A 24583-nucleotide genomic window follows, 5' to 3' on the forward strand; every position below is an offset into this window, starting at 1 on the left:
TCAAAAGAGAGGAGGAGAATTAATCTCTGCAGGGAATTATCCAGTTTAAACATCAAAGCAGAAAGAAAAATACTCTCTAAACAGTAGAAAGAGCGACTGCCAGCAACTTCCTTTCTTTTTCTAAATACAACCCATTTTTGGCTTAGCATTTGATTTGGCAGAAGAGCAGGAATTGTATCTCTTTCCAAACAGCTGATTGATATGCAACTTGCTGAATGCCCAGACCACCATACCCTTTAGGGCACTTAGATAAACATATTCATACTTACTCTTCTGCCCTGTGAAATTTAAGATGAGTATAGGTTCATACAGAGGCGGATTAAGGTTTGGTGGGGCCCTCAGCCAGAGCACGTAGTGGGGCTGCTCCCCACCCCTTCCGCCTACAGCCCCACCCATGGCCACATTCCGTTCCACCCCTTCCCCCCGCGCCCCCACCCTTGTTCCACCCCATTCCACTCCCCCACCCATTTGCTTCTTTCTGCCCCCCACAAAGACTGGAGAAGCTCTGTCCTCCCCGTCACGGCCCTGGGTGGGCAAGGAGTGAGAGCTCCTCCAACCCTTAGGCCACGGCAGGGAGTGAGAGCGCCTCCAATCCCAGGCCGCAGCTGGGTCTGGGCGCTGGGACTTTGCCTGGCGCTTCTGCCAAGGAGCAGGGGCGGGGTGGGGGGACTTTCCTTACCCACATGGCGCTTCTGCTAGGGAGCTGGGTCAGAATGTGGGGGCTTTCCCCGCTCCACCCGGCATTGCTACAGGGGTCAGGGCATTGGGGCTTCCCCTGCCCCACCCAGCGCTGCTTCTGGGGCTCTGGGCTTCCGCCATCTGGTGGCGGATTTTTTCGGGGGCTCCCCCAATTGGCCAGGGCCCCTGGGCATGGGTCCCATAAGCCAAGTGGCTAATCCGCCACTGGGTTTATATATTTTTGAGGTCAGAAATCCATTTTGATAATCTAATCTCACTTCCTAACACAAGGCTTAGCGCATCACCCAATAATTCTTGTACAGAATGCAATAACTCATGGATGCACTAGAAGCATATATTATAAAAAGGCATCCAGTCTTGATTTAAAAACTCCTAAGGGATGAAGAATCTGCCACAATCTTTGGTGAGCTGTTCCAGTGGTTAACTGCCCTCACTTAGATATTTGTGCCTTATTTCTAGTCTGAATTTGTCTTGCTTCAGCTTCCAGCCATTGAAGTGTGTTCTACCCTTTGTCTCTAGTATCAGATATGTTGTTTCTGTGTAGGTATGCATGGCCTTATCTAAAGGTATGTCTAGACTGGCAGAGTTACAGCACCGGCAGTTACATTGTCACTCAGAGAGCACTGAAGGGAAACCAGTGTTGTATGTTCACACTGTCAGCTGCCTGCACAGTAGCATATTCACACGTGCAGCACTTGCATCGGTATTCAGAGCTGTGCGCTCTGAGCAGCTATCCCACAGAGCATCCCTTCCTCTTCTGCCGTTAAGAGTTGTGGGAAGGCGGAGGGGGTCACGGGGCATCCTGGGTTCTGTCCCAATGCTCTGTGATGCATTGGTTTGCATCCAGCAGTCCATGTGCTTCCATCCGCATTTGGCGCCATCTTTCAACAGTTTGTGTACTGCGTGCTCTGCCTCTTCGGTCTGCAGGAATGCATCTCGCACTGTTGACCAATATGCTGCTCGCTCTTACTAACATGTCACAAGTGGCAGTGGAGTTATTCCATAAACTACAAAGGCAAGAGGAGTTTGACATTGATCTCGCCACCTGTAGTAGCTCCGACACGAGATTGCTTGTGGCATTCATGGAGGTGCTGACCACAGTGGAATACCGCTTTTGGGCTTGGGAAACAAGCACTGAGTGGTGGGGTCAGATCGTCGTGCACGTCTGGGATGATGAGCAGTGGCTGCAGAACTTTTGGATGAGGAAAGCCACATTCATGGGACTGTGTGATGAGCTTGCCCCAGGTCTGCGGTGCAAGGATACGAGAATGAGAGCTGTCCTGCCGTCGGAGAAGCGCGTGGCGATTGCACTGTGGAAACTGGCTATTCCAGACTGCTACTGATCGGTCGCTAACCAGTTTGGAGTGGGAAAGTCGACCGTTGGACTTGTGTTGATGGAAGTGTGCAGGGCCATTAATCGCATCCTGATCCGAAATACCATGTCTATGGACAACATGCGTGACATTGTGGATGGGTTTGCACAAATGGGCTTCCCTAACTGCGGAGGGGCGATAGATGGCACGCCATTCCAATTCTGGCACCAGACCACCTAGCCATGGAGTACATTAATCGCAAGGGGTATTTCTCAATGGTTCTTCAGGCACTTGTGGATCACCGTGGATGTTTCACGGACATTAAAGCGGGCTGGTCCGGAAAGGTGCCTGATGCACGCATCTTTTGGAACACTGGCCTGTTCAGGAAGCTGCAAGCAGAGAGTTTCTACCCAGACCAGAAGATCACTGTAGGGGAAATGGAAATGCCCATTGTGATCCTGGGAGACCCCACCTACCCCTTAATGCCATGATTTATGAAGCCATGCACGGGGCACCTTGACAGCAGCAAGGAGCGGTTCAACAACATGCTGAGCAAGTGGAGAATGACTGTTGAGTGTGGTTTTGGCAGTGTAAAGACCCACTGGTGCTGCCTATATGGGAGGCTGGACCTGGCTGATGACAACATTCCTATGCTTATAGCCGCGTGGTGTATGCTCCATAATATTTGTGAAGGGAAGGGTGAAAGCTTCACTTAGGGCTGGACTGCTGAGGCTTAGTGCCTGGAGGCTGAATTTGAACAACCAGAGACCAGGGCTTTTAGAGGGGTGCAGCACGGGGCCATAAGGATCAGGGGTACCTTGAGGCAGCAATTTGAATCTGAAAGCCACTAATATTTGTTGCTGTGCTCGGGAGTGCAGTGTTTGTTATGCTAGGAGGTGATTGTGATTGGTGCAGACGATGCACTGTGAAGGTTTAAGAAAATTGCTTGTTGCTTTGCAGGGTTCTGTTTACTTTCAATTACTGGAATAACAATGGCTTTTAAACCAAAACAATTCTTTGATAAAAGACAACAAGCGGAGGAGAGAGACAAACAAAAAACACATCAGCACTGTGAGGGATGGGGGATGGGAGGGTCCTAGGACGAGGTGGGGTCTCGGGACGGTTAAAGATTTGTGTATATCCAGGTATCATATGCAGCTTTGTCCTTTGGAGTACAGTGCCAGCCTGCAGAGGGACGGGTGTTGAGTGCAGTGGGTACTGGGAGTCGGCAGGGCTGGCCTGTGATGGGGGAGGCGTGGAATGCTGCGGGTACAGACTGGAGCCAGGAGGTTTATAAGAGCGTGTTGGCGGGGTCTGGGGGGCGCATGGGAAAGAGTTTTGCGACAGCGGCTGCAGGGGAGGGCGGGCGCAGAGCTGCTTGGTTTGCTGCACTAGTAGCGCCTGGAGCATGTCTGCTTGGCGCTCCGTAACATTTAAGAGCCGCTCCATGGCTGCGTTCTGGTGTGCCACGTTGTCCTTTTGGTCCCTCTTCTCACTGTCCTTCAGTGCTTGTTTTTCGGCCGCACAGCACATCGTGATATCACGCAGAAAGTCCTCTTTAGTTTTTTGTGGCTGCTTTCTAATTCTGTGCAGCCGTTCAGCTGGTGATAACAAAGGGAGGCTGGGCTCCCAAGGTCATCTCTGTGAAACCAAAATGCAACATTTTACAGAAGCAGTATTGTTTGCAACACCCAGACCACTGATTCAGTGATTTAAAACACAGCCACTAGTCACATACCTGACAGGTTTCAGAGTAGCAGCTGTGTTAGTCTACTCCTTTTCTATTCACATACATGTCACTAATTGGCTGACTCCAGGCAAGCACACATGAGTCACAAGACCCCCAAAATGATGAGTAACCAGAGGGGAAATCGATGTTCCAGGACGATATCACCTAGGGAGGTGGTAGAATCTCCTTCCTTAGAGGTATTTAAGGTCAGGCTTGACAAAGCCCTGGCTGGGATGATTTAACTGGGAATTGGGCCTGCTTTGAGCAGGGGGTTGGACTAGATGACCTTCTGGGGTCCCTTCCAACCCTGATATTCTATGATTCTATGATAGTGCACGTGGCTCTTGGGGAGAGCCAGCACTGTAGGGGGGCCTTATAATCATTACTGTCCCCACATTTTCCACAGGCTGTGTTCATTATGGAAGATATCTCGCTGCTGAGGGTGAGTAGGGAATCGAGGGAGGGTCTTCTCCAAGACTGCGGCTTCCATCCTGGGCTTTATGCGGCTCGCCTGTGTGCAACAATGCCCCCCCTCCCCCACACACACAGAGTGGCACAGGAAAGTTACCCTTAACGGGGCAAGAAACAAAGCAGCTCTGCCAAAGAACCTGTGACAGCAGCTTGCCCAGTATCACCATGAGAGTTTTATGGAGATCTCTGAAACAGATTCCTGTGAAGTGAGGGAGTCAATCAACACCCTGTTCTTCCATTCAGACTAGGCATATGGCGGTACACGCATCATACAGACACAAGCCTGCTTTCTGCAACCCTGCTGCCCCCAACAACTTGCTTCAGCGATTCCCAAAAATCAAAGCCACTTACCAGGGGTCTCCTCTCCTGTTTGCACTTCGCCAAGCTCTGACTGCTGTGACTGGCTAGCCCTCTCTGAGGTAGAGAAGGGCTCCTGGCTGCATGCATCTCTGACCTCTGAGTCGTACTCTGCTTCTGGGTCCCCTTCCCCCTCCACATCCTCGTCTAAGATTTCCTCCTCCTGACTCTGCCCACTCTCAAATGGCACGTGAGCCACGGAAGTCTTTGCAGTGGAGGTGGGATCGCCACCGAGTATCATGTCCAGCTCTTTGTAGGACTGGCAGCTCGTGGGCGCAGCACCGACAAGGCAGTTTGCCTCCTGCGCCTTGTGGTAGGTGTTCCGCAGCTCCTTCGCTTTGACCCTGCACTGCAGTGTGTCCTGGTCATGGCCTCTTTCTGTCATGCATTGTGAAATCTGTCCATAGGTATCGTAATTCCTATGGCTGGAGCGCAGCTGGGACTGCACAGCCTCCTCTCCCCAAATGCTGATGAGGGCCAGCAGCTCGGCATTGCTCCAAGCCGGGATCGCCTGGTGCGTGGAGCAGGCATGGCCGCCTGGAGAGATGCGCTGAGACCACTGCACGCATCGCCGAGCAAACAGGAAGGGGACTTTCAAAATTCCCAAGGAATGTATGGCGTGGGGTTCATGGTTGGTCACCTAAGGGCCGGGCAGTAGAGTTCAAACTGATGACCAGAGAGGTGAGAAGAGGCATTGTGGGACACCTCCCGGAGGCCAGTCACAGCGCTGTATCGACCAGGGTGTCTACAGTGGCACCGCAGCGCTGTACCCCCGGCACAGAAAGCTCTACGCCTCTCGTCGGGGCGGGTTTTTTACAGCGCGGCAACTGCGCAGTTTCTGTGCACTAAATGGCTTGGCAGTGTGTGCACCGCGGGAGTTATAACACAGAAAGCTGCACTGCTGGGCAGAAACTTGCCAGGGTAGACAAGGCCTAAAGAAGTCCGTGGAAGAGTTTACGTCTTTGGTTGTACCACTCAGACCAAACAGGATTTCTCCCTCTATAGGTTCTACAAATAATGTATGATTAACCAACAACACCGGATAGAGTACTTACTTTGGATCTTTCTTCTAAAATAAAAGAGAGTACAAATTTAATAAATTTATTAGAGGTAATGTTGAAATAAGGAACGGTACAGAGTTCAAGCATGTCATTTGACTTTGTTAGGCAATGGGGCTAACCTAAGTAGATGAATGGGAGTAGTTCACACCTCTCTGAGGTTCTGTTTTAGGCTCTTTGCAGACACATTTAAAGAGAACTGTATTGGTTTGCATTCAGAAAGTTCTCTGCAAAATTATAGTGGCTAGAGACTTGCGACAAATTTTGAAACTTCAGTCTGTTAGAGCTGTGGGTGCCCAGCAGTGCTGGTAATTAGGCCTCTTATTTAGGTATGTACATGTAGATTCAAATTTTTACCTTCAAATGCTTCTGAAAATTTTAGTCTATTTTTTTTAATAAATGGAAGCTTAAATTCTGCAGAAAGAAAGAGGCAAGCAGCAGGTTGCAAGGGGCACTGTGACAGGCCACATGCTGGTCATACACCTCTATCCCGATATAACGCGACCCGATAGAACACGAATTCGGATATAATGCGGTAAAGCAGCGCTCTGCGGGGCGGGGCTGCGTGCTCCAGCGGATCAGTGCGTCGGCGTGTCTGGCTCTGACATACGGCTCTGAGCGGTGTGTTAAGGGTGCCGGGCCAGGGCCGAGGGGTTGGATAAGGGGCAGAGAGTCTCGGGGGTTGGTCAGGGGACAGGGAGCAGGGGGGGTTGGATGGTTCGGAGGTTCTGGGGGTGGGGCGGTCAGGGGACGGGGAATGGGGGCGTTGGATAGGGCATGGGAGTCCCGGGGGGCCTGTCAGGGGGTGTGGCTAGGGGGCGGGGCAGTCAGGGGACAGGGAGTTGGGGGGGAGGGGAGGGTTGGGTGGGTCGGGGATTTTGAGGGGTCAGTCAGGGGGTGGGAAGTGACTATTAATAATGGAAAAGCTCGTGGCCAAAGCAAGTTCGATATCTCACGGTTTCACCTATAACGCGGTAAGATTTTTTGGCTCCCTAGGACCGCGTTCTGTCGGGGTAGAGGTGTATATTGTGCACCACACACTAAACAGGCTTTTTTCATCTCTAATTTCTATAAATAGCTGGGATAAGCATTGCAAGATCTATTAAGCCACGTCGTTCATGGCTTAAACCGGCAACCAGATGATGCTCAGGAAGCAACTTTTTGCACAGCAGGGAGCTGCCTTTTATAGGCTTCCTGTGATGTGCCCAGCACACTTGTTGACACAATACCAACGATGACAATTATTAATAAATAAATGGTGTAGTATTGCACCCTCAACTGCTTTATTAGGGGTTTTATGTCTTCCCCTAAGGCACAGAAAACCAAACTGGATGGCCCATTGGTCTGCTATGTTATTCTAGATCTGATGGCGCTAACTCCCTGGGCAGCTTGCTGGAAATATGCTAGACTCAGTGTTGTTGTTTTGTTTCCTGTGTTCACGGTGTTCTGAATTTCCAGGACTCCTGTGTAGCCTGAAAGTAAAATGTCATGGAAAGTTTTTAATGTGTAATGTTCCCAAAGTGTCAAATGCATCATAATAACCAGTATCCTTTCATTATCTTATAGGGCACAAATGGAGCATAGTGCTCAAGTGTCTTTTCCCTGAAGTATATTAATCTCCATTATAATACAGGGGTGGAAGAAAGAGTTGGATATTAGCCAAAAGTAAACAAAATCCAATTCTATTATTTGGACATCACATCAGTGTAAGCAAATTTTTAAAAGAACACTTAGCAATGTTGATTATAAAGTTGTTATGCCATCTCATTCAAACAAAGTGAACTGCACTCTAGCAGCCTTAAATGGCTGGTTTTAGATTAAATCTAAATTTTTTTAATAAATGGAAGCTTAAATTCTGCAGAAAGAAAGAGGCAAGCAGCAGGTTGCAAGGGGCACTGTGACAGGCCACATGCTGGTCATACACCTCTACCCCGATATAACGCGACCCGATAGAACACGAATTCGGATATAATGCGGTAAAGCAGCGCATTAGAATTAGATTTTTATTGGTAAATACTGTTTTTACCATACACACTCAAACTGATGAAAAAATATTTCTATCTATAATCATCTACATTTACAGATAGGCAAAGGAAGAGAAATGCTGCTTGAGAACTTACTGCAGTCTCCACCTTAATGTGTATAAAATGTGGTGTTAAGCTAGCATTTAGTGCAGCTGGAGCAGAGGCACCATTTAGGTAGCTTTAATGTTCGAAATCTTAACATTTACTGTCATTAAATAATTATTGTCTGAGATCTCCTCCCCCATAATTCCACAACTGTGAAAATTTAAAGAGACACAAAATCTAAAACAATGCTTAAAAATAAATATTGATACTCTCTATCAAAATTATTAAACACAAAGAATTATGCTAAGCCTACTTAAATAATACATTTTCCATGCCTTAATCAAACACAGAAATAGAGAGAAACCCTTTTAAAACAAATGACTTTAGTATCCCATTTTTTCTACCTTCTGGTTAACCAAAAGTTTCTGTTAAATGAAGGTGTGCATGATGAAATACTGTCCCATGTATCCAAACCCTGTTTTCTTGAAGTTTTGGTGTGTCCCATAAACTCTTTGTTAAAACAGAATTGTACTGTACTCAGGCCGTGTCTACACTACGGGTGCTACAACAGCATGACTACGGTGCCATAATTATGCCACTGTAGCACCATCATATAGCCGCACACTGCAGCAATGGAAGGGGTTTTCCCATCACTGCAGTAACTCCACCTCCACAAGCGGTGGTAGCTGGGTCAGTGGAAGCTTTCTTCTGTCAACCTAACCATGTCTACACTGAGAGGTTTGGATTTTTCACAACTCTGAGCACTGTTCCTGTGTTGACCTAAATTTTAAGTATAGACTAGGCCTAAGATGGAAATAAACTTCTAGGCCAGCAAACACTAAAATGCTTTAAAAAACCTGGCCTAGTAGAAGAATCAGTCAGGTTGCTCTTAGAGAGTTAGTTTACTGGTATCAGATACTGACCCCCAGATTCAGTCTCCAACGCCTATAGTAACTGGGTATATTCTTACTGCATGTATAATGTCTCTCTTGCTTCCCTTCTCCTCTTCTGTCTGTCAGATAAGGGAAATGTCAATGACAGATTCTCTCTCATATTTATTTTGAGGATAATGTGTTGTTGACTCTTGCTGTCTTGCTCCCTGACATTTCCTTCCTTCATATTTCCTTCCCTCCTGCTCTTGGATGATTATGGAATATATTTTGGATTTTTTAGTCCTGTAACAATATGCTGGTATGTTCTGTGATCTGAGCCTGGTTATATATTTTGTACAACTGCAGAACCAGCAGACCTGAATTTCTGGTAAAGGGTCCGACTACCAATCAGAAGGGTAAATTTGACCTTCAATTTGTATTTTCAAAGTTTCTCTAATTCTTATGTATGTTGTTTCTTCTTCCAAACCAATATTTTAATACTTATAAAATATATTTTTAATGTTCAGGCTATCCTTTGTGTGTAATGTTACATAACAAACTAACTTGGACAGCACAGGTCTCAGAAGTAACCCAGTAACAAACCAGCCTAGAGAACATGACTCTCACAAATAATATTAGAATAACTGTAACCCATGTAGCCCATCTCTCAGGAATGCCAACTACGACAGCAAATCAGCTCATGTGCGGTAGCGCTCATGAAGAGTGCTAGGATAATGAACCAGCACATGCAATCTAGCCTTCGTATGTTATCATGCAATTAAAGAAACAGTGTGCACACTCCAGACCTTCTGAGGAAAGTTGCCGAAAGAGATAAAAAAGAGCAAAGGGCCAAGAACTGAGCTTTGCAATTGAGGATACACGCAGGGAAAGAGCCATCACTAGAAACAAAAAGAGAGAGGGTAGTTTCATAGGTTCGGAGGGGAATGATGATAGAAGGACACCTGCCTCCAGGTGTCCACTTTCTTTAAGGAGAATGTGGAGACTGAGAACTGGGGGCTATCATCAATGAGAACAACCTTCAGATTGCTGTTAGGGTTACTAATGAGCACACAGGGATGATCTGTCTTTAGTGCAAGTGACTTGTACACATGTAGAACATCCCATTTGGCTCAGTGATGAGCTACAGTGTACTAAAATCTGATTCTCCACTTTCCTTCACAGACCTTGTAACTCTCCGTACCAAGCGTAGTTCTCGTCACAGTTACACGCATGCGTCCAGCAGCATCTTACCCTAATTCTTTAAGTTAGAACTTGTTTCCTTTATCACTTGTTATGACATCACAAGTGACATGGTTATATATGTTGACTCTCAGGGCATGGCTACACTTGCAGGTGTAGAGCTCTGGGAGTTAAATCAGCCTTCGGAGACCGCAGCAGGGAAAACGCTGTCATGTGTTTACACTGTCAGCTGCAAGCGCACTGGTGTGGCCACATTAGCAGCACTTGCAACACCACAGAGAGCAGTGCAGTGTGATAGCTATCCCAGTGTGCAAGTGGCTGCAGCATGCTTTTCAAATGGTGGGGGTGGAGTGTGACAGGGAGTGTGTTGTGTGTATGTGGAGGGAGAGAGAGTGGGTTTTTGTGGGGGAGAGAGTGTGTCAGCATGCTGTCTTGTAAGTTCAGACAGCAGCGGACCCACCCACCCCCCTGCCTCTCTCTCTCTCACATGCTCACAGCAGCAGCATTCCACAGTGATGGTTGCTTTGTTCCGGAGCAGATAAGCAGCCGGCTGTCAGAAACTGAGCTTTGAAAGGGTATATCTGCATGCCTGCAGCCGAGTTCAAAACAATGACAAGAGTGGCCACTTGACTTCAGGGGATTATGGGACATTTCCGGAGACCAATCACAGCGTAGTAATGCAACACCTCATTCAGACTGATGCCTGGGCGTTTCAGCCGGGGTGCAGCAAGCTTTATGCTTTTCGTGGAGGTGGATTACCAGGAGTGCTCCAGCTGCAGAGTCCAGGTGCTCTACGTGCCTTGCCAGTGTGGACACCTTGGGAGTTAGGGCGCCCGGGACTGATTTAATGCGCTCTAACTTGCAAGTGAAGCCAAGCCCTAAGATTAGGATTCATAGTTCATTTGACTCTGGCTAAGTTTGTCATTCAGCTTTGTATCACAAGGAATGAGTTCACTCGGTATATCCAGATCTCTGTCATTCAGTTAACTCAACATGAATGATTGAAACACCCTTGACTTCCCCTGTAACTCCTACTCCTTCTTGTTCTATCCATGGCCCCCAGTGTCTGGGAGCTGTCAGTTGTGAGTTCTCCTCTGGGGATGCCTGCTCCTAACAGAAAGTCCATTTCCTGTGCAAGTCCTGACCTGTTTTGCTGAATCACAATAATATCACTGAGTGCAATAGTAATGTCAGTTGGAAGAGTGAGTTCAGGTCAAGGATTTGAGAAATAGGATGTGGCAGTGTGTAGTGGGGTGGCTGCCCCACTCCAGGAGAGCAGGGGTTAAAAGCAGCCCTTGGAGAGGGTTGTGGCTGGGACCCAATTAGAAAAGAGGATAAGAGCAGGCATAGCTGTGGCCACATCCAATCAGGCCAACCTAAGCTGGACCTGATACAAGGGCTAACGGAAGAGCTGGGTCAGTCTCACTCCATCCTTGGAGTGGGAAGGACCTAGCTGCCTGGGAACATGGGGTACCTGAAGCAGAACAGTGCCAGTGGGCAGAACCCCAAGGTAAAGGGCACTGGGGTCCGGGAGAGACACGAGGCCTGAGGCAGGAGAGACACCGGCCAGCAGGGGGTGCTCTGAGGCTGAGGAGCTAATTCCTGAGGCAACCAGTAGGAGGTGCTGTGGCGGTGAGTGCTCAACCTGTTACACAGTGTAATTGAAGACTCTTATCACATTGTAATGCATAGGCACAAGGGAGCAGGGAAAGAGGTGTGGTCTCAAGCTTAACTTTGGCATTTTGTGATTTTTTTGTGGTGGTGGTGGTGGTGTTTTGAAATTTTACTAAGACACAGTTGCAATAACATGTTAACATACTACATAACTTGTTCCGATGTAGCATCAGGTTAATATTCGAGAACCTGGCTAAAGATTCTGGCTTGCTGACTGAAGAGTTCTCCTCCTCTGAGTATGTCAAAAAGGATGACCACATTTCTAAACACCCATTCTTTTTTTGGCACTTCTCTTGTGTACATACTTGCTGTGATAGCTTTCCCATTACAAGGACAGTCCATATTTTGCTATACCTCAGTTCCATAGGAGGAGCAGTTACATTTTTCTGGTAATGTGCAATGCAAAACTTAGCTGCTAACAATAAAAAAGAAATTAATTTGTCATTCTGTTTAAAATGTAGATCCTTTAATAGGGTATTAAGTAAGCGGGTCAGGGGATATGTAGGAAGCTGGCATTTTGTCATAAGAGGAATTTCTTTAATAATTCCCTTTCCCGTAGAGCAGTGGTTCCCAAACTGGGGTTCTCAAAATGTTACAGGGGGTTCTTGGGGAATTCCCTAATGGTGGACAGAACTGTCCTTAGGAACCCTGGGCAGCGTGGGGCCAGTAGCCTCCAGTGAAGCCCCTGGACTTCCAAGAGCTAAGCAGATCAAAGCAAGGATATCTGTCACACATCTTTACTCTTCAGGACTCCTTATAAGAAATGGAAAGGGAGGTGGATATTTTTTGCTGTTTTTAAAATTAAATAGGCAGCTAGTTTTGTTTTTAAAATTATTCTGAAGAACAAGTTTTAAGCTTTGTTGTAACGTGTGTTGTTTGCCTGGACTGCTCAAGACCTGAATGCTTGTGTAGGAGGAACTCTTTGAGTTGGCTTCTTAAATATCTTCATGCTGGTTCACATCTGATGCTCCTTGATGAAACATAGGAACCTTGGCTTATAACAGGCTTATTCAAAGTGATACAAGCTACAAAATTGAGATCTTGGAAGAGTGTTGCTGTTTTCATAATGTAATAATACTGTAATGATTATTATTGATGTTTAATATGCATGGCATAAAAAACCATTTTATTTCCAAGATCACTGCTTTTATAATTTATACTCAGGTAAAGGAGAAAATCCCTGGAAATATTCATTTTTAGGAGGGGGTTCATGAGACTTGACATTTTAGTGAAAGGGGTTCACTGGTTGTTAAACTTTGGGAACCACTGCCATAGAGAGTCCCACCCATCCAGATCAATTTTTGTCCAAATCCCTCTCCCTTCTTTTTATCTTTTTCAGTCAAAATTGTACATTCTTAGAAACCTTTTGTTCCTACTTGCTCCTGGGTCAAGTCCTCAAATATGGTTAAAAGTCTAGATAGAGCAACCTTATGTTAAGATTTCACTATAAAATATTTGAATTGTTATCCATGCAGAAGTAATACTACACAAATGTACTTCTTGGCATTTAATATGAAATTAGCTTATCTGTACTATTACACATTTGACATACCAAATTTAGTAACTGAAGATGTTTTTCAAAAAGACAGAATGTTTAGTCATAGAATCAGAGATGCTGGAGCAGGAGTGGGCAAACTTTTTGAACCGAGGGCCACATCTGGATTGGGAAACTGTATGCAGGGCAAGGGGTTGGGGTGTGGGAGGGAGTGCGGGGTGTGAGGGGGTGCGGTGTGCAGGAGCGGGCTCAGGGCACAGGGTTGGTATGCACAGGAGTGCAGGGTGCGGCAGGGGGCTCAGGGCAGGGAGTTGCGGGGTGTGGCTGGGGGCTCAGGGCAGGGAGTTGGGGTGCGAGGTGCAGGCAGGGGGCTTAGGGTAGGGAGTTGGGGGACAGGGGTGCAGGAGAGGTTTGGGCTCTGGCCTGGCACTGCTTACCTAAAGCGGCTCCGGGGTGGCAGCAGCGCGCACTGGGGCCAGGGCAGGCTCCCTGCCTGCCTGCCCTGGCCCCACGCCACGCCACGCAACGCCACTCCGAGAAGCAGCCAGCACCACAACCCTGCGTGGCCTCTGGGGGAGGTGAGGGGCACAGGGCTCCATGAAGCTCCCATTGGCCGCGGTTCCCCATTTCCGGCCAATGGGAGCTGCGGGGGGTGGTACCTGGAGGCAAGGGCAATGCACCGAGCCCTCTGCCCCCCTTGGGGCTCAGCACCGAGCCCTCTGCACCCCTCTGCCGGCCGCTTCTGAGAGCGGCGCAGGGCCTACGGCACCACGGGGGGCAGTCCCGTGGGCCGGATCCAAAGCCCTGAGGGGCCGGATCCGGCCCGCAGGCCGTAGTTTGCCCACCCCTGTGCTGGAGGGTCCTGATGGGTCATCATTTCTATCCTATCCATCAGTTTTAAATAGGTAAGTTATGGACAGTGATTAATGAAACCACCAGACAAGTTTTGTATCGCTAATTCTAGTTTGTGAAATGCTTCATAGTGAATTTTGAGTAAACCTGCTAAATTTAACTCAGTGTGAATTAAAGAGTTGTGGCAGTTTATATTGGATACAAAGACAAAAGATTGCTGATGGCCAAGGATTAGGTCGCAGTCTAAGGTGGTGCCTTGACCCCTGGCTGCCAGCAATGGAATCTGAGAGTCCAAGTGAGTGCCTCAGTCCAGAGTCTTCAGAATGATTCCAGGATGCAGACTTCACCGAAGCTTGAAACCCTTATCAGAGCGCACCAGAGCTTTTCAGACTTCACAGTGGTTCCAATATAAAATACTTTGCCAATGGCCAGGGAGGGACCATGCATTGCCGCCTCCTCTCTAGTGTGTGTGGCTATTCATCCTTCCTTCGTATGCTTTGTTTCTCTTACAGAGAGCTCTTCTGGAGAAGAAGCAGAGGAAGAAACGTCTTGAGCCCTTGATGGTGCAGCCAAATCCAGAAGCAAAGCTGCGTAGATCAAAGCCCAAAGGGTGTGAGGAGCAGACTCCCTTAGTAGAGACCCACACCCCTTTTCACAGCGATGTTGTCCTGCATGGTGCGTAGTCCTCCTGATCAACAGACATTCTTACTAATGCTAATTTGTTTTTACCTTGGGGTGATCACATTTACATTCCCCAGGGGAATGGGTGGCCGAGAAACTAAAGGGATTGATTTTGTTGGGTACAAAAGAAGAGCAGCATTCATTTGTTCCTTGTCACTCATCTGGTGCTAAGCAACACTGCGCTGTAAAAAAACTATCAACCTGACCTGGACTCCAGTGTCAGATTAAATAATTAGGTTGGGAAAATCCATCCACCTCTGAATGATCTCTCCTTAGAGTTAGACCAAAGCCATCTGGCTCAACAGAATTAGGTGTGGAATTGTTTAGTTTCCTCACCTCCTGGGTACTTTAGTAGTGTTCCCAGAAATGTAGGGAGCTATACATCTGGAGCAGGAGAGATTCATTGGATTTTTCTGAAGCAGTAAGAGAAAAGGAGGACAGGGAATAAATGAATAGCAGCAACATGCACTATCATGACAGAGTTCTCAAAATTGTTGTGACAGGCTGATTGGGAAGGGGAAGGCAGTACAGGGGTTGATGAATATTGAATTTAGCTTTCTTAGTTTCTCCTGTCTTCACTGACGTTCCTTATACACGCTGGGTTTCAGCCACAGCCCAATTCCTTCTGAAACTCTGAAGGAGTAAACCCCCCTCTGCTGGTGGCAGGGATTTTTGCATTCTCTTTCATCTCAGTCCTGGAATTCCTCTCCACTATCCTGTTAACTCACTCTAATCTCAAATTACAAATCCAAGTGTCGGGTGAGAGGAGTTTTTCAGAGTCTTGTCCATGTGACATGCAAACAGGATCCATTAGATTTCTTGCCATATGGTAAGGAGGTAAATTTTGGGATCAGTGGGCCCTGCATATGGCAGGGAGGTGACAGCAACATAGCAGCAAAGTGTTGGTAGTAAGGAAAGCTATAGGCACTGAGAAAGCAAGGAGCCAATGGCAAGAGCTCAGTAGTCTCACAGCATGACAGTGAAATAGTGGCAAGAACCATTGGGAACAGTGACCTAGCAAGAGAGTGTGATGAGCTCACAGGCCAGGGAGCCCCACACATGATGGGGCATAGGAGGTGACAGGGAAAACCCCACAATCCTGGGAAAGTATCGGAAAAGTACCACGAGAGCCAGGATTCTGGCAAACTATCAGGGAGGTAGCAGGGTGTGTCTTGGGGTTTTGTGATACACATTAAAGGGATACCATGAGCTAAAAAGGATAAAAATGAACTTAGTGGTTGCTCCTAGAAATATATTGTCTCCTAGCAGCCCATCTCTTTAAATCTCTTTCCTGTTCTGTGGATCAGTGGCTGCAGATTGGGAGAGGAGTGAGAGGAGACTTCAGCTGTAGCATTTGCTGGACTGATAGCCTGCTTAGAATTAACTGGGAGAAAGCAGATTGTGAGAAACTTTCTGGTTGGAGAGCGTGCTTCTGAAATGAGACAGGAGAGAATAAAAACACCCCTGAATCAGGAAGCTAGATACTACAGAAGTCAGAGGGATGAAAATTGGAAAGCTTCCCTGACCTTGAAGCTGCTTGTATACTTTCAGACCAAGAATCTTTAAAATGGAGTGAAGATTGTAAATGTGTCAGTAACCCAAAGGTAAAACATCTGAGTAAACCACTGTAGTTTTAAAATACAAAAAACAGCAGAAAACCAAGAAATCCAAACCGAAGACTGCACTTAAAACAAATTCTAGATGGTTTGGAAATGCAGAGTTAAGGTACCCCAAACAACCTTCACTCTCCCATATCCCAGGCACATAGTGCACCCTCTGTGTAAAGTGTCTGTGACAAGAACTGCAGTATCACAGCTGCTTTATATGGTTAACCTTGTGTACGTTGGTTCCACCAGAAACCCACGTGGCAGCTACATATACTTTGGTATCTTGTCTACAGCTGTGAACACCCCCTAGTTTACTGTGACTTACGTAGCAGAGTATTCTTAGCCTTGGTCTACACTAGGAGTTGAGGTCGAATTTAGCAGCATTAAATCGATTTAACCCTGCACCCGTCCACACGACGAAGCCCTTTTTTTTTGACTTAAAGGGATCTTAAAATCAATTTCCTTACTCCACCCCCGACAAGGGGATTAGCACTGAAATCGGCCTTGCCGGGTCGAATTTGGGGTACTGTGGACACAATTCAACGGTATTGGCCTTCAGGAGCTATCCCAGAATGCTCCACTGTGACCACCCTGGACAGCACTCTCAACTCAGATGCACTGGCCACATAGACAGGAAAAGGCTCGCGAACTTTTGAATTTAATTTCCTGTTTGGCCAGCGTGGCAAACTGCAGGTGACCATGCAGAGCTCATCAGCAGAGGTGACCGTGATGGAGTTCCAGAATCGCAAAAGAGCTCCAGTATGGACCGAACGGGAGGTACGGGATCTGATCGCTGTATGGGGAGAGGAATCTGTGCTATCAGAACTACGTTCCAGTTTTCGAAATGCCAAAACATTTGTCAAAATCTCCCAGGGCATGAAGGACAAAGGGCATAATAGGGACCAGAAGCAGTGCCGTGTGAAACTTAAGGAGCTGAGGCAAGCCTACCAGAAAACCAGAGAGGCAAACGGCCGCTCCAGGTCAGAGCCCAAAACATGCCGCTTCTATGATGAGCTGCATGCCATTTTAGGGGGTTCAGCCACCACTACCCCAACCATGTTGTTTGACTCCTTCAATGGAGATGGAGGCAACACATAAGCAGGTTTTGGGGACAAGGAAGATGATGATGATGATGAGGTGGTAGATGGCTCACAGCAAGCAAGCGGAGAAACTGGTTTTCATGACAGCCAGGAACTGTTTCTCACCCTGGACCTGGAGCCAGTACCCCCCGAACCCACCCAAGGCTGCCTCCCGGACCCGCCAGGCGGAGAAGGGACCTCTGGTGAGTGTACCTTTTAAAATACTATACATGGTTTAAAAGCAAGCATGTTTAATGATTAATTTGCCCTGGCATTCACGGCTCTCCTGGATGTACTCCTAAAGCCTTTGCAAAAAGTTTCTGGGGAGAGGGAAGCCTTATTCCGTCCACCATGGTAGGACACTTTACCACTCCAGGCCAGTAGCATGTACTCGGAAATCATTGTAGAACAAAGCATTGCAGTTTATGTTTGCTGGCATTCAAACAACATCCGTTCTTTCTCTCTCTGTGTTATCCTCAGGAGAGTGAGATATCATTCATGGTCACCTGGTTGAAAGAGGGTGCTTTTCTTAAGGAGACATTCAGAGGTGCCCGTTCCTGCTGGGCTGTTTGCCTGTAGCTGAACAGAAATGTTCCCCGCTGTTAGCCACGGGGAGGTGGGAGGGATGAGGAGCTAGCCACACAGTGCGGGGAGGCAAAATGCGACCTTGGAACGAAAGCACATGTGCTATGTATGTAATGTTAACAGCAAGGTTTACCGTGAAAGAGTGTAGCCATTGTTCTAGAAAATGTGTCTTTTTAAATACCACTGTCCCTTTTTCTTTCCTCCATTAGCTGCATGTGTTTCAAGGATCACAGGATCTTCTCCTTCCCAGAGACTAGCGAAGATTAGAAGGTGAAAAAAACGCACTCGCGATGAAATGTTCTCTGAGCTCATGCTGTCCTCCCACACTGAGAGAGCACAGACGATTGCATGGAGGCAGACAATGTCAGAGTGCAGGAAAGCACAGAATGACCGGGAGGTGAGGTGGGGGGCTGAAGAGAGGGCTGAAGCTGAAAGCTGGCGGCAGCGTGATGAGAGGAGGCAGGATTCAATGCTGAGGCTTCTGGAGGATCAAACCAATATACTCCAGCATATGGTTGAGCTGCAGGAAAGGCAGCTGGAGCACAGAGCGCCGCTACAGCCCCTGTGTAACCAACCGCCCTCCTCCCAAGTTCCATAGCCTCCTCACCCAGACACCCAAGAACGCGGTGGGGAGGCCTCCGGCCACCTAGCCACTCCACCCCAGAGGATTGCCCAAGCAACAGAAGGCTGGCATTCAATAAGTTTTAAACTTTTAAAGTGCTGTGTGGTCTTGTCCTTCCCTCCTCTACCACCCCTCCTGGTGCTTCTCTCCTCCACCATCCCTCCTGGGCTACTGTGGTAGTTATCCCCCTATTTGTGTGATAAATTAATAAATGCAAATAAATAAATTCATGCATTTCATGAATGTGAAGCAACAATGATTTTATTGCCTCTGCAAGCAGTGATCGACACTTGATATCAGCAGATCTTTGATTGCGTTGGCTACTTGTATCACAGCAGCCCCCACAGTAGATTTGCCCACTCCAAATTGATTCCCAACTGACCGGTAGCTGTCTGGCGTTGCAAGCTTCCACAGGGCTATCGCCACTCGCTTTTCAGCTGTGATGGCTGCTCTCATCTTGGTATTCATGTGCCTCAGAGCAGGGGAAAGCAAGTCAAAGTTCCATGAAAGTGCCCTTACGCATGCAAAAGTTTTGCAGCCACTGGGAATTGTCCCAGACCCGCAACACTATGCGGTCCCACCAGTCTGTGCTTGTTTCCCAGGCCCAGAATCGGCGTTCCACAGCACGAACCTGCCCCATTAGCACCATGATGCCTGCATTGCCAGGGCCCATGCTTTGAGAGAAGCCTGTGTCAGTGTCCTCATCACACTCGTCACCGCGCTGACATCGCCTACTCGCCCGGTTTCGCTTTGCCAGGTTCTGATGCTGCATATACTGCTGGATAATGCGTGTGGTGTTTAATGTGCTCCTGATTGCCAAAGTGATCTGAGCGGGCTCCATGCTTGCTGTGGTATGGCGTCTGCACAGAAAAAAGGCGCGGAACGATTGTCTGCCATTGCTCTGACGGAGGGAGGGGCGACTGACAACATGGCTTACAGGGTTGGCTTACAGGGAATTAAAATCAACAAAGGGGGTGGCTTTGTGAGAAACAGAATGGCCCCCTCAAGGATAGAACTCAAAACTGGGCTTAGCAGGCCGTTGATTTCACAGGGGGAGGGAGGAGAAAATGAGTACAAAACAAATCTGGTCTATTTCTTGTTTTGATCCACTTCATCTATCTTTATATATCTTGCTGGCAGCAGACTGTGCAGTACGACCACTAGCCATCGTCATCTCCTGGGTGCTCGGCAGAAGACGGTGCAGTATGACGACTAGCCATCATCTTCTGCTGCCTGGAGGTTAAAAGACAGTGCACTGCCCGTAGGACTGAATCGCCATGAAATGAAACTTAAAAGGGGAATGACTTGGCTGAGTCACTCCCATGTTTGCCCAGGCACCCCTGACCTCATCGAGGTCTGTTAAAAGAGGACCCAGGACTACGTCGACACCGGCTACCAGTCATACTGCACTGTCTGCTGCCAAAAGGCAATAAACTGCTGCTGTGTAGCAATGCAGTACCGCGTCTGCCAGCACCCAGGAGACATACAGTGATGGTTAGCTGAGTGGGCTCCATGCTTGCCGTGATATGGCGTCTGCACAGGTAACTCAAGAAAAAAGGCGCAAAATGATTGTCTGCCCTTGCTTTCACGGAGGGAGGGAGGGAAGGGGGGCCTGACAATATGTACCCAGAACCACCCGTGACAATGTTTTAGCCCCATCAGGTACTGGGATTTCTACCCAGAATTCAAATGGGCAGCGGAGACTGCAGGAACTCTCTTCACTTAACGTCATCCCTGTTAATGTTATTATCATAGAATATCAGGGTTGGAAGGGACCTCAGGAGGTCATCTAGTCCAAACCCCTGCTCAAAGCAGGACCAATCCCCAATTATTGCCCTGATCCTTAAATGGCCCCCTCAAGGATTGAACTCACAACCCTGGGTTTAGCAGGCCAAAGCTCAAGCCACTGAGCTATCCCTCCCCTGTTGGATAGCTACCCACAGTGCAGTGCTCCGGAAGTCGATGGTTGCCTTGGTACTGTGGACACACTCCACCGACTACATGCACTTAGAGCATTTGTGTGGGGACACACACAATCAACTGTATAAAAACACTTTCTACAAAACCGACTGCTATAAATTTGACCTAATTTCATAGTGTAGACATACCCATAGACTAACATCAAGGTGATTAACAAAGAAGATGACTACTGTGGACAGTAAAGGCTTAAAATGGTTGCCCATAAAAAAAATAAAATCTAGGAGTTTCAATGTGCTTTACAAACATCAATTAATTTAAACTCATAACCCCTTGTGACAACAGAAGTATCATCATCCCCATTTAGGGATGGGGAAACTGAGGCTTGGAGAGGTTAATGTGACTTTCCCAAGGTAACACGGGAAGTCTGTCAGAGCCAGATTTAGAATGTAGGTCTCCTGACTCAGAATCCTGTAAAGTGCTTCTTTGGGAAGACGGCCTTTTTTCCTCCCCTTGTGGAAAATGTCTGGGCACTCAGCTGCATCAGTGTTCTAAAAGGGTGTTTGAGTGGGGAGAGGTGAAATTAGGTGCCTTCTTGTGATGCTTAACACAGTCAGCCAGTTACAAAAACTGTGAGATTTCTCCATTCTGTTTCACTTTTGCTTGCAGGCATTGATGGCCCAGCTGCCTTCCTGAAGCCAGAAGTTCAAGACTTAGGGACCAAACTCCAAATCCTCTCTGTAGGATCTTCCACAACAGAAGATGATGCAGATCAGGACAATGATGAAGAGACTCTCATAGATAGAGCTGCCAAGCCGGATCTGCAAGAAATCCTACAGAAACGAGGTGAGAGTTGGCTATATGCAGGGTTTGAACAGGGGTCTGTCAGGAATCATCTCACAATACAAGTGTGCATGTGAGCTTCCATACACAAAGGCAGCCAGCAATTTCTAGAACATACATTGACGGATGAGTAACTGTCATTCCCTTGTCTAAAATGCTAATAGTAACTGGCATACCTATCATGTTTTAAGAGATTACAGAAATTCCATATAATTTCTGGTCTTTCCAAAGGAAGTAATCACAAATTGCCTCTCTTGGTTTTGCCAGAGTCCAGGACATTTTTATTCCATGTACCTATCTGTTAATATTATAACAACACAATATAGTTCTTAAGTATTAGAAACCTCCACTGCCAGCCAACAATGCAGTAATTACTTAACTGCTCAGGAGACCTGCAGGAAAGGTGCTCTTCCTGATTCAGAGGATATCCCAAACAGCTGTTACAGAAAATATGCATAAAGGTTTATTGTCAAATACTGTGTCCCGTTGAGCAGTTTCTCATCAGAGCGTCCACTGTTGCCAATTGTATCACATCCCTGCCAGTACTGCAGGAAGTCTGTTAGTTGCATGCTGTCTAAACATTTTGCAGTGAAATAAAAATGAATACTGTGTTGTTTGATGCACAGTTTACATTACCTTGTGGTACCTGTCATCTAAAAGGTTCCCAAAGGATTTAACCTTTGAGTTATGTAGTAATTTGTAAGGATCGTGTCATCCACCACTCAGAAGCAACTGTTGTTTATCCATGAACAGCAACATTACACAAGAGTTAGGACAGGAAGTGCAAGAGAATAACTGATTGAAATTACACGGGAAATTTAGGAAGGCAGAATGTAAGTACACAGATTAGAATTTGGCCAGAACACCGGGGTTAACGCCTTTCCTCTTTCAAAATGTGCCTTGGGATGTTTATTGACAAGTAGTCAGGAACTTAGCTTTAGATCTCATCCAAAACGCAGCACCTCCAGCAATGCTTTGTATGTGCAATACCATACTGGGACATTAGTGTAATATTGAGTCATAGGGAAGAATGCAATTTACAGGATCAACAAAACTAGGTACTTCAGCACTTTCTGCACTTTCCCACTCCTAACCCTGCTTACCACAAGAAATCAGGTAGGATCACAAAATAAAGTGGTGTGACTCCAAGTATAAATCCCAGGAAGCTTACAGAAGTTCCCTCTCAGTTCTTATTTGAGTATATGCCCTTTGGGTGCTGTGCACTGTTGACCGGAGACAGTAAAGCAGCATTTGCAGGCCTGAGCCTGCACAGAATAACTCCTCATGCTCCCATATAAGGTCATGTAGGGAGGTGCGGACCCACTGCCACTCATTTATCTCTAAACCCATCTGTGGCTTGAGATGGAGCAAAACTTGGGTGATGTCCACACTACTGTGGTAAATTGACCTAAATTATGCAACTCCAGCTACATGAATAACGTAGCTGGAGTTGACGGAGCTTAGGTCGGCTTTCTGTGGTGTCTGCACAGCACTGGGTTGATGGGAGAGTGTCTCCCGTCGACTTACCTTACTCTTCTCATTCAGGGTGGAGTACCAGGGTCGACCTGAGAGTGATTTAGCGAGTCATTAGACCCGCTAAATTGACCCCCCCCCAGTGCATTGATTGCCGGAGTGTTGATCCGGTGGTAGTGTAGAGATAGCCTTAGTGTCTACTGTTCTACAGCTTCCCACCTTTCTCACTTTCTGTGAATTTTTCATTTAGTTATTTACTTAGTTTGTTGTTTATTTAATTTCAGAACAGTTGTGGTTTCAAAGGGAGGTCTCTTCCCTCCCCCCTCCAGGACTTCTAGTTTAGTACCTTGGCACCAGATTATGCCAAAGACACTGTGGTTTAAGCCCTGCCCATGCAACAGTAATTCTAGTTGTCTCTGGTGTCTCAGAGACTCACTTCCCATCAAAGGGCAAGGTCTGCTCAGGGTTTAAAGGCAGGTGTAGAAATGGAACACTCCTTAGCTTCTGAGGGGTCTGCTTCCCCACTTGCACATCAGCCTCAGCAGCTCAGGTGACTGCTGGAACCTTGGCAGCACCCCAGAGATAGTGATTTCTAAGAAAAGAAGACTCTTTCCCTTACCAGGGAAACGAAGAGTGGTAGGTCACCCCATAAATCTCAGTCCTGGGACACCTTGAGTCCCCTAAGGGGTTACCTTCCCCTCTTCTTATGTAGTACCGACACCTTGGTACCAGTTTCACTTGGCGTCTCAGACTGAAATCAGTACCAAAGCATTCGTACCTGTGACGGGTTGCACACTCACCACCATGGTGCCTCCTACTGGTTGCTCCGGGAATTAGTTCTGTCCAGCTGTGGAGCACCCTCTGCAGGTGGTGTCTCACCTGTTCTGCTCGGCAGTGCTGTCTGGGACCCGCATTGCTCCCTGGCTTGCGTCATCCTCTTCTGGACACAGCCCTCCAGCTGTGCCCCACTCGGTTCTCTCCCCTTCCGGGGGTATCCACAGTCCTCAGTCTGGAGCTGCAGTTGGCCATGAAGGCAGGTGCAAAGTCTAGCCTCTTGCCTCGGGCAAGCCACAGTCTGTATCAGGCCATGCTCCTCTATGGCCAGGTGTAGTGGAAGGGGGAAGGAGGAGGACCCAGGTCCGTCCACTACTCTGGGTCCTGGCCCGGGGACTCTCTGGCGGTAGCCATGTGCTGACCTCCTTCTCTCCCCTCCACTGCTCATGCTCCCTGGGCCACTTCCCTTTGGCTCTTGCACCTTCTCGGCCTTTTTTAGCAGGGGCCGCAGCCTGGAAGGTATCAGGCTGGAGCTTTCCCTCTGCTCCCCTGAGTCTGCCCAGCGCTGCTCTATCTAAGGTGCTAGCCCTGGGAGCCAGTACTCCTCCCTTGCTTGTCAGGGAGAGACTCCTGTCTCTTCTGCTTTGCAGCCTTCATATAGGGCCCAGCCTGGCCCTGATTGGCTGCTTCTAAGCCTTCTATGATTGGCTGCGTTCTGCGCATCCGCTCCAAGGGCTGCTATTAACCCTTTGTCTGCCAAAGTGGGGCAACTGCCCCACTACAGTACCACATAAGACGTTGTGTGCAGAAAAGTCTTCCATGCACAGAGTGGCTCCTACATCAGTACCATCCAGCACCTCTCAGCCCCTTGATGTACACAGGGCTTCTACCTGCACTCCGGTACCATCATGTCTTACAGCTCCAGTGTCAAAGAAGCTGTTCTGTCAACTTTGCCAGTACTGCATGCACCAATTCCTCCTTGGCACCGATCCACATCCCAGTTCCAGCACCATTGGCTATCATAGCTCTTGACCACGCTCGAGATTCTTTTCTCTGGAGGATCTTCTCATTTTGGATAAACCAGGGTCTCCCTTACTAAGGAGCTGTCATAAATATAAAGGGAAGGGTAACCACCTTTCTGCATACAGTGCTATAAAATCCTTCCTGGCCAGAGGCAAAACCCTTTCACCTGTAAAGGGTTAAGAAGCTAAGG

General features: G+C 47.7%; 1 protein-coding gene across 4 annotated transcripts in view; it reads left to right on the forward strand.

Moving 5' to 3' along the window:
- Window positions 1-24583, forward strand: part of TULP3 (TUB like protein 3) — a 77186-nt gene that overhangs the window by 33677 nt on the left and 18926 nt on the right. For 3 of the 4 annotated variants that reach the window (XM_073314051.1, XM_073314058.1, XM_073314066.1), the window contains 2 exons: window positions 14302-14464; window positions 20950-21126. In XM_073314051.1, coding sequence (XP_073170152.1) covers window positions 14302-14464; window positions 20950-21126 — 340 coding nt within the window. Of the gene's footprint in view, window positions 1-10957; window positions 11401-14301; window positions 14465-20949; window positions 21127-24583 lie in introns of those variants that run through there. The other variant, XM_073314075.1, reaches the window with a different exon arrangement.

Source organism: Lepidochelys kempii, chromosome 1 (assembly GCF_965140265.1).
Source record: "Lepidochelys kempii isolate rLepKem1 chromosome 1, rLepKem1.hap2, whole genome shotgun sequence".
In the NCBI taxonomy this organism is placed as follows: Eukaryota; Metazoa; Chordata; order Testudines; family Cheloniidae; genus Lepidochelys; species Lepidochelys kempii.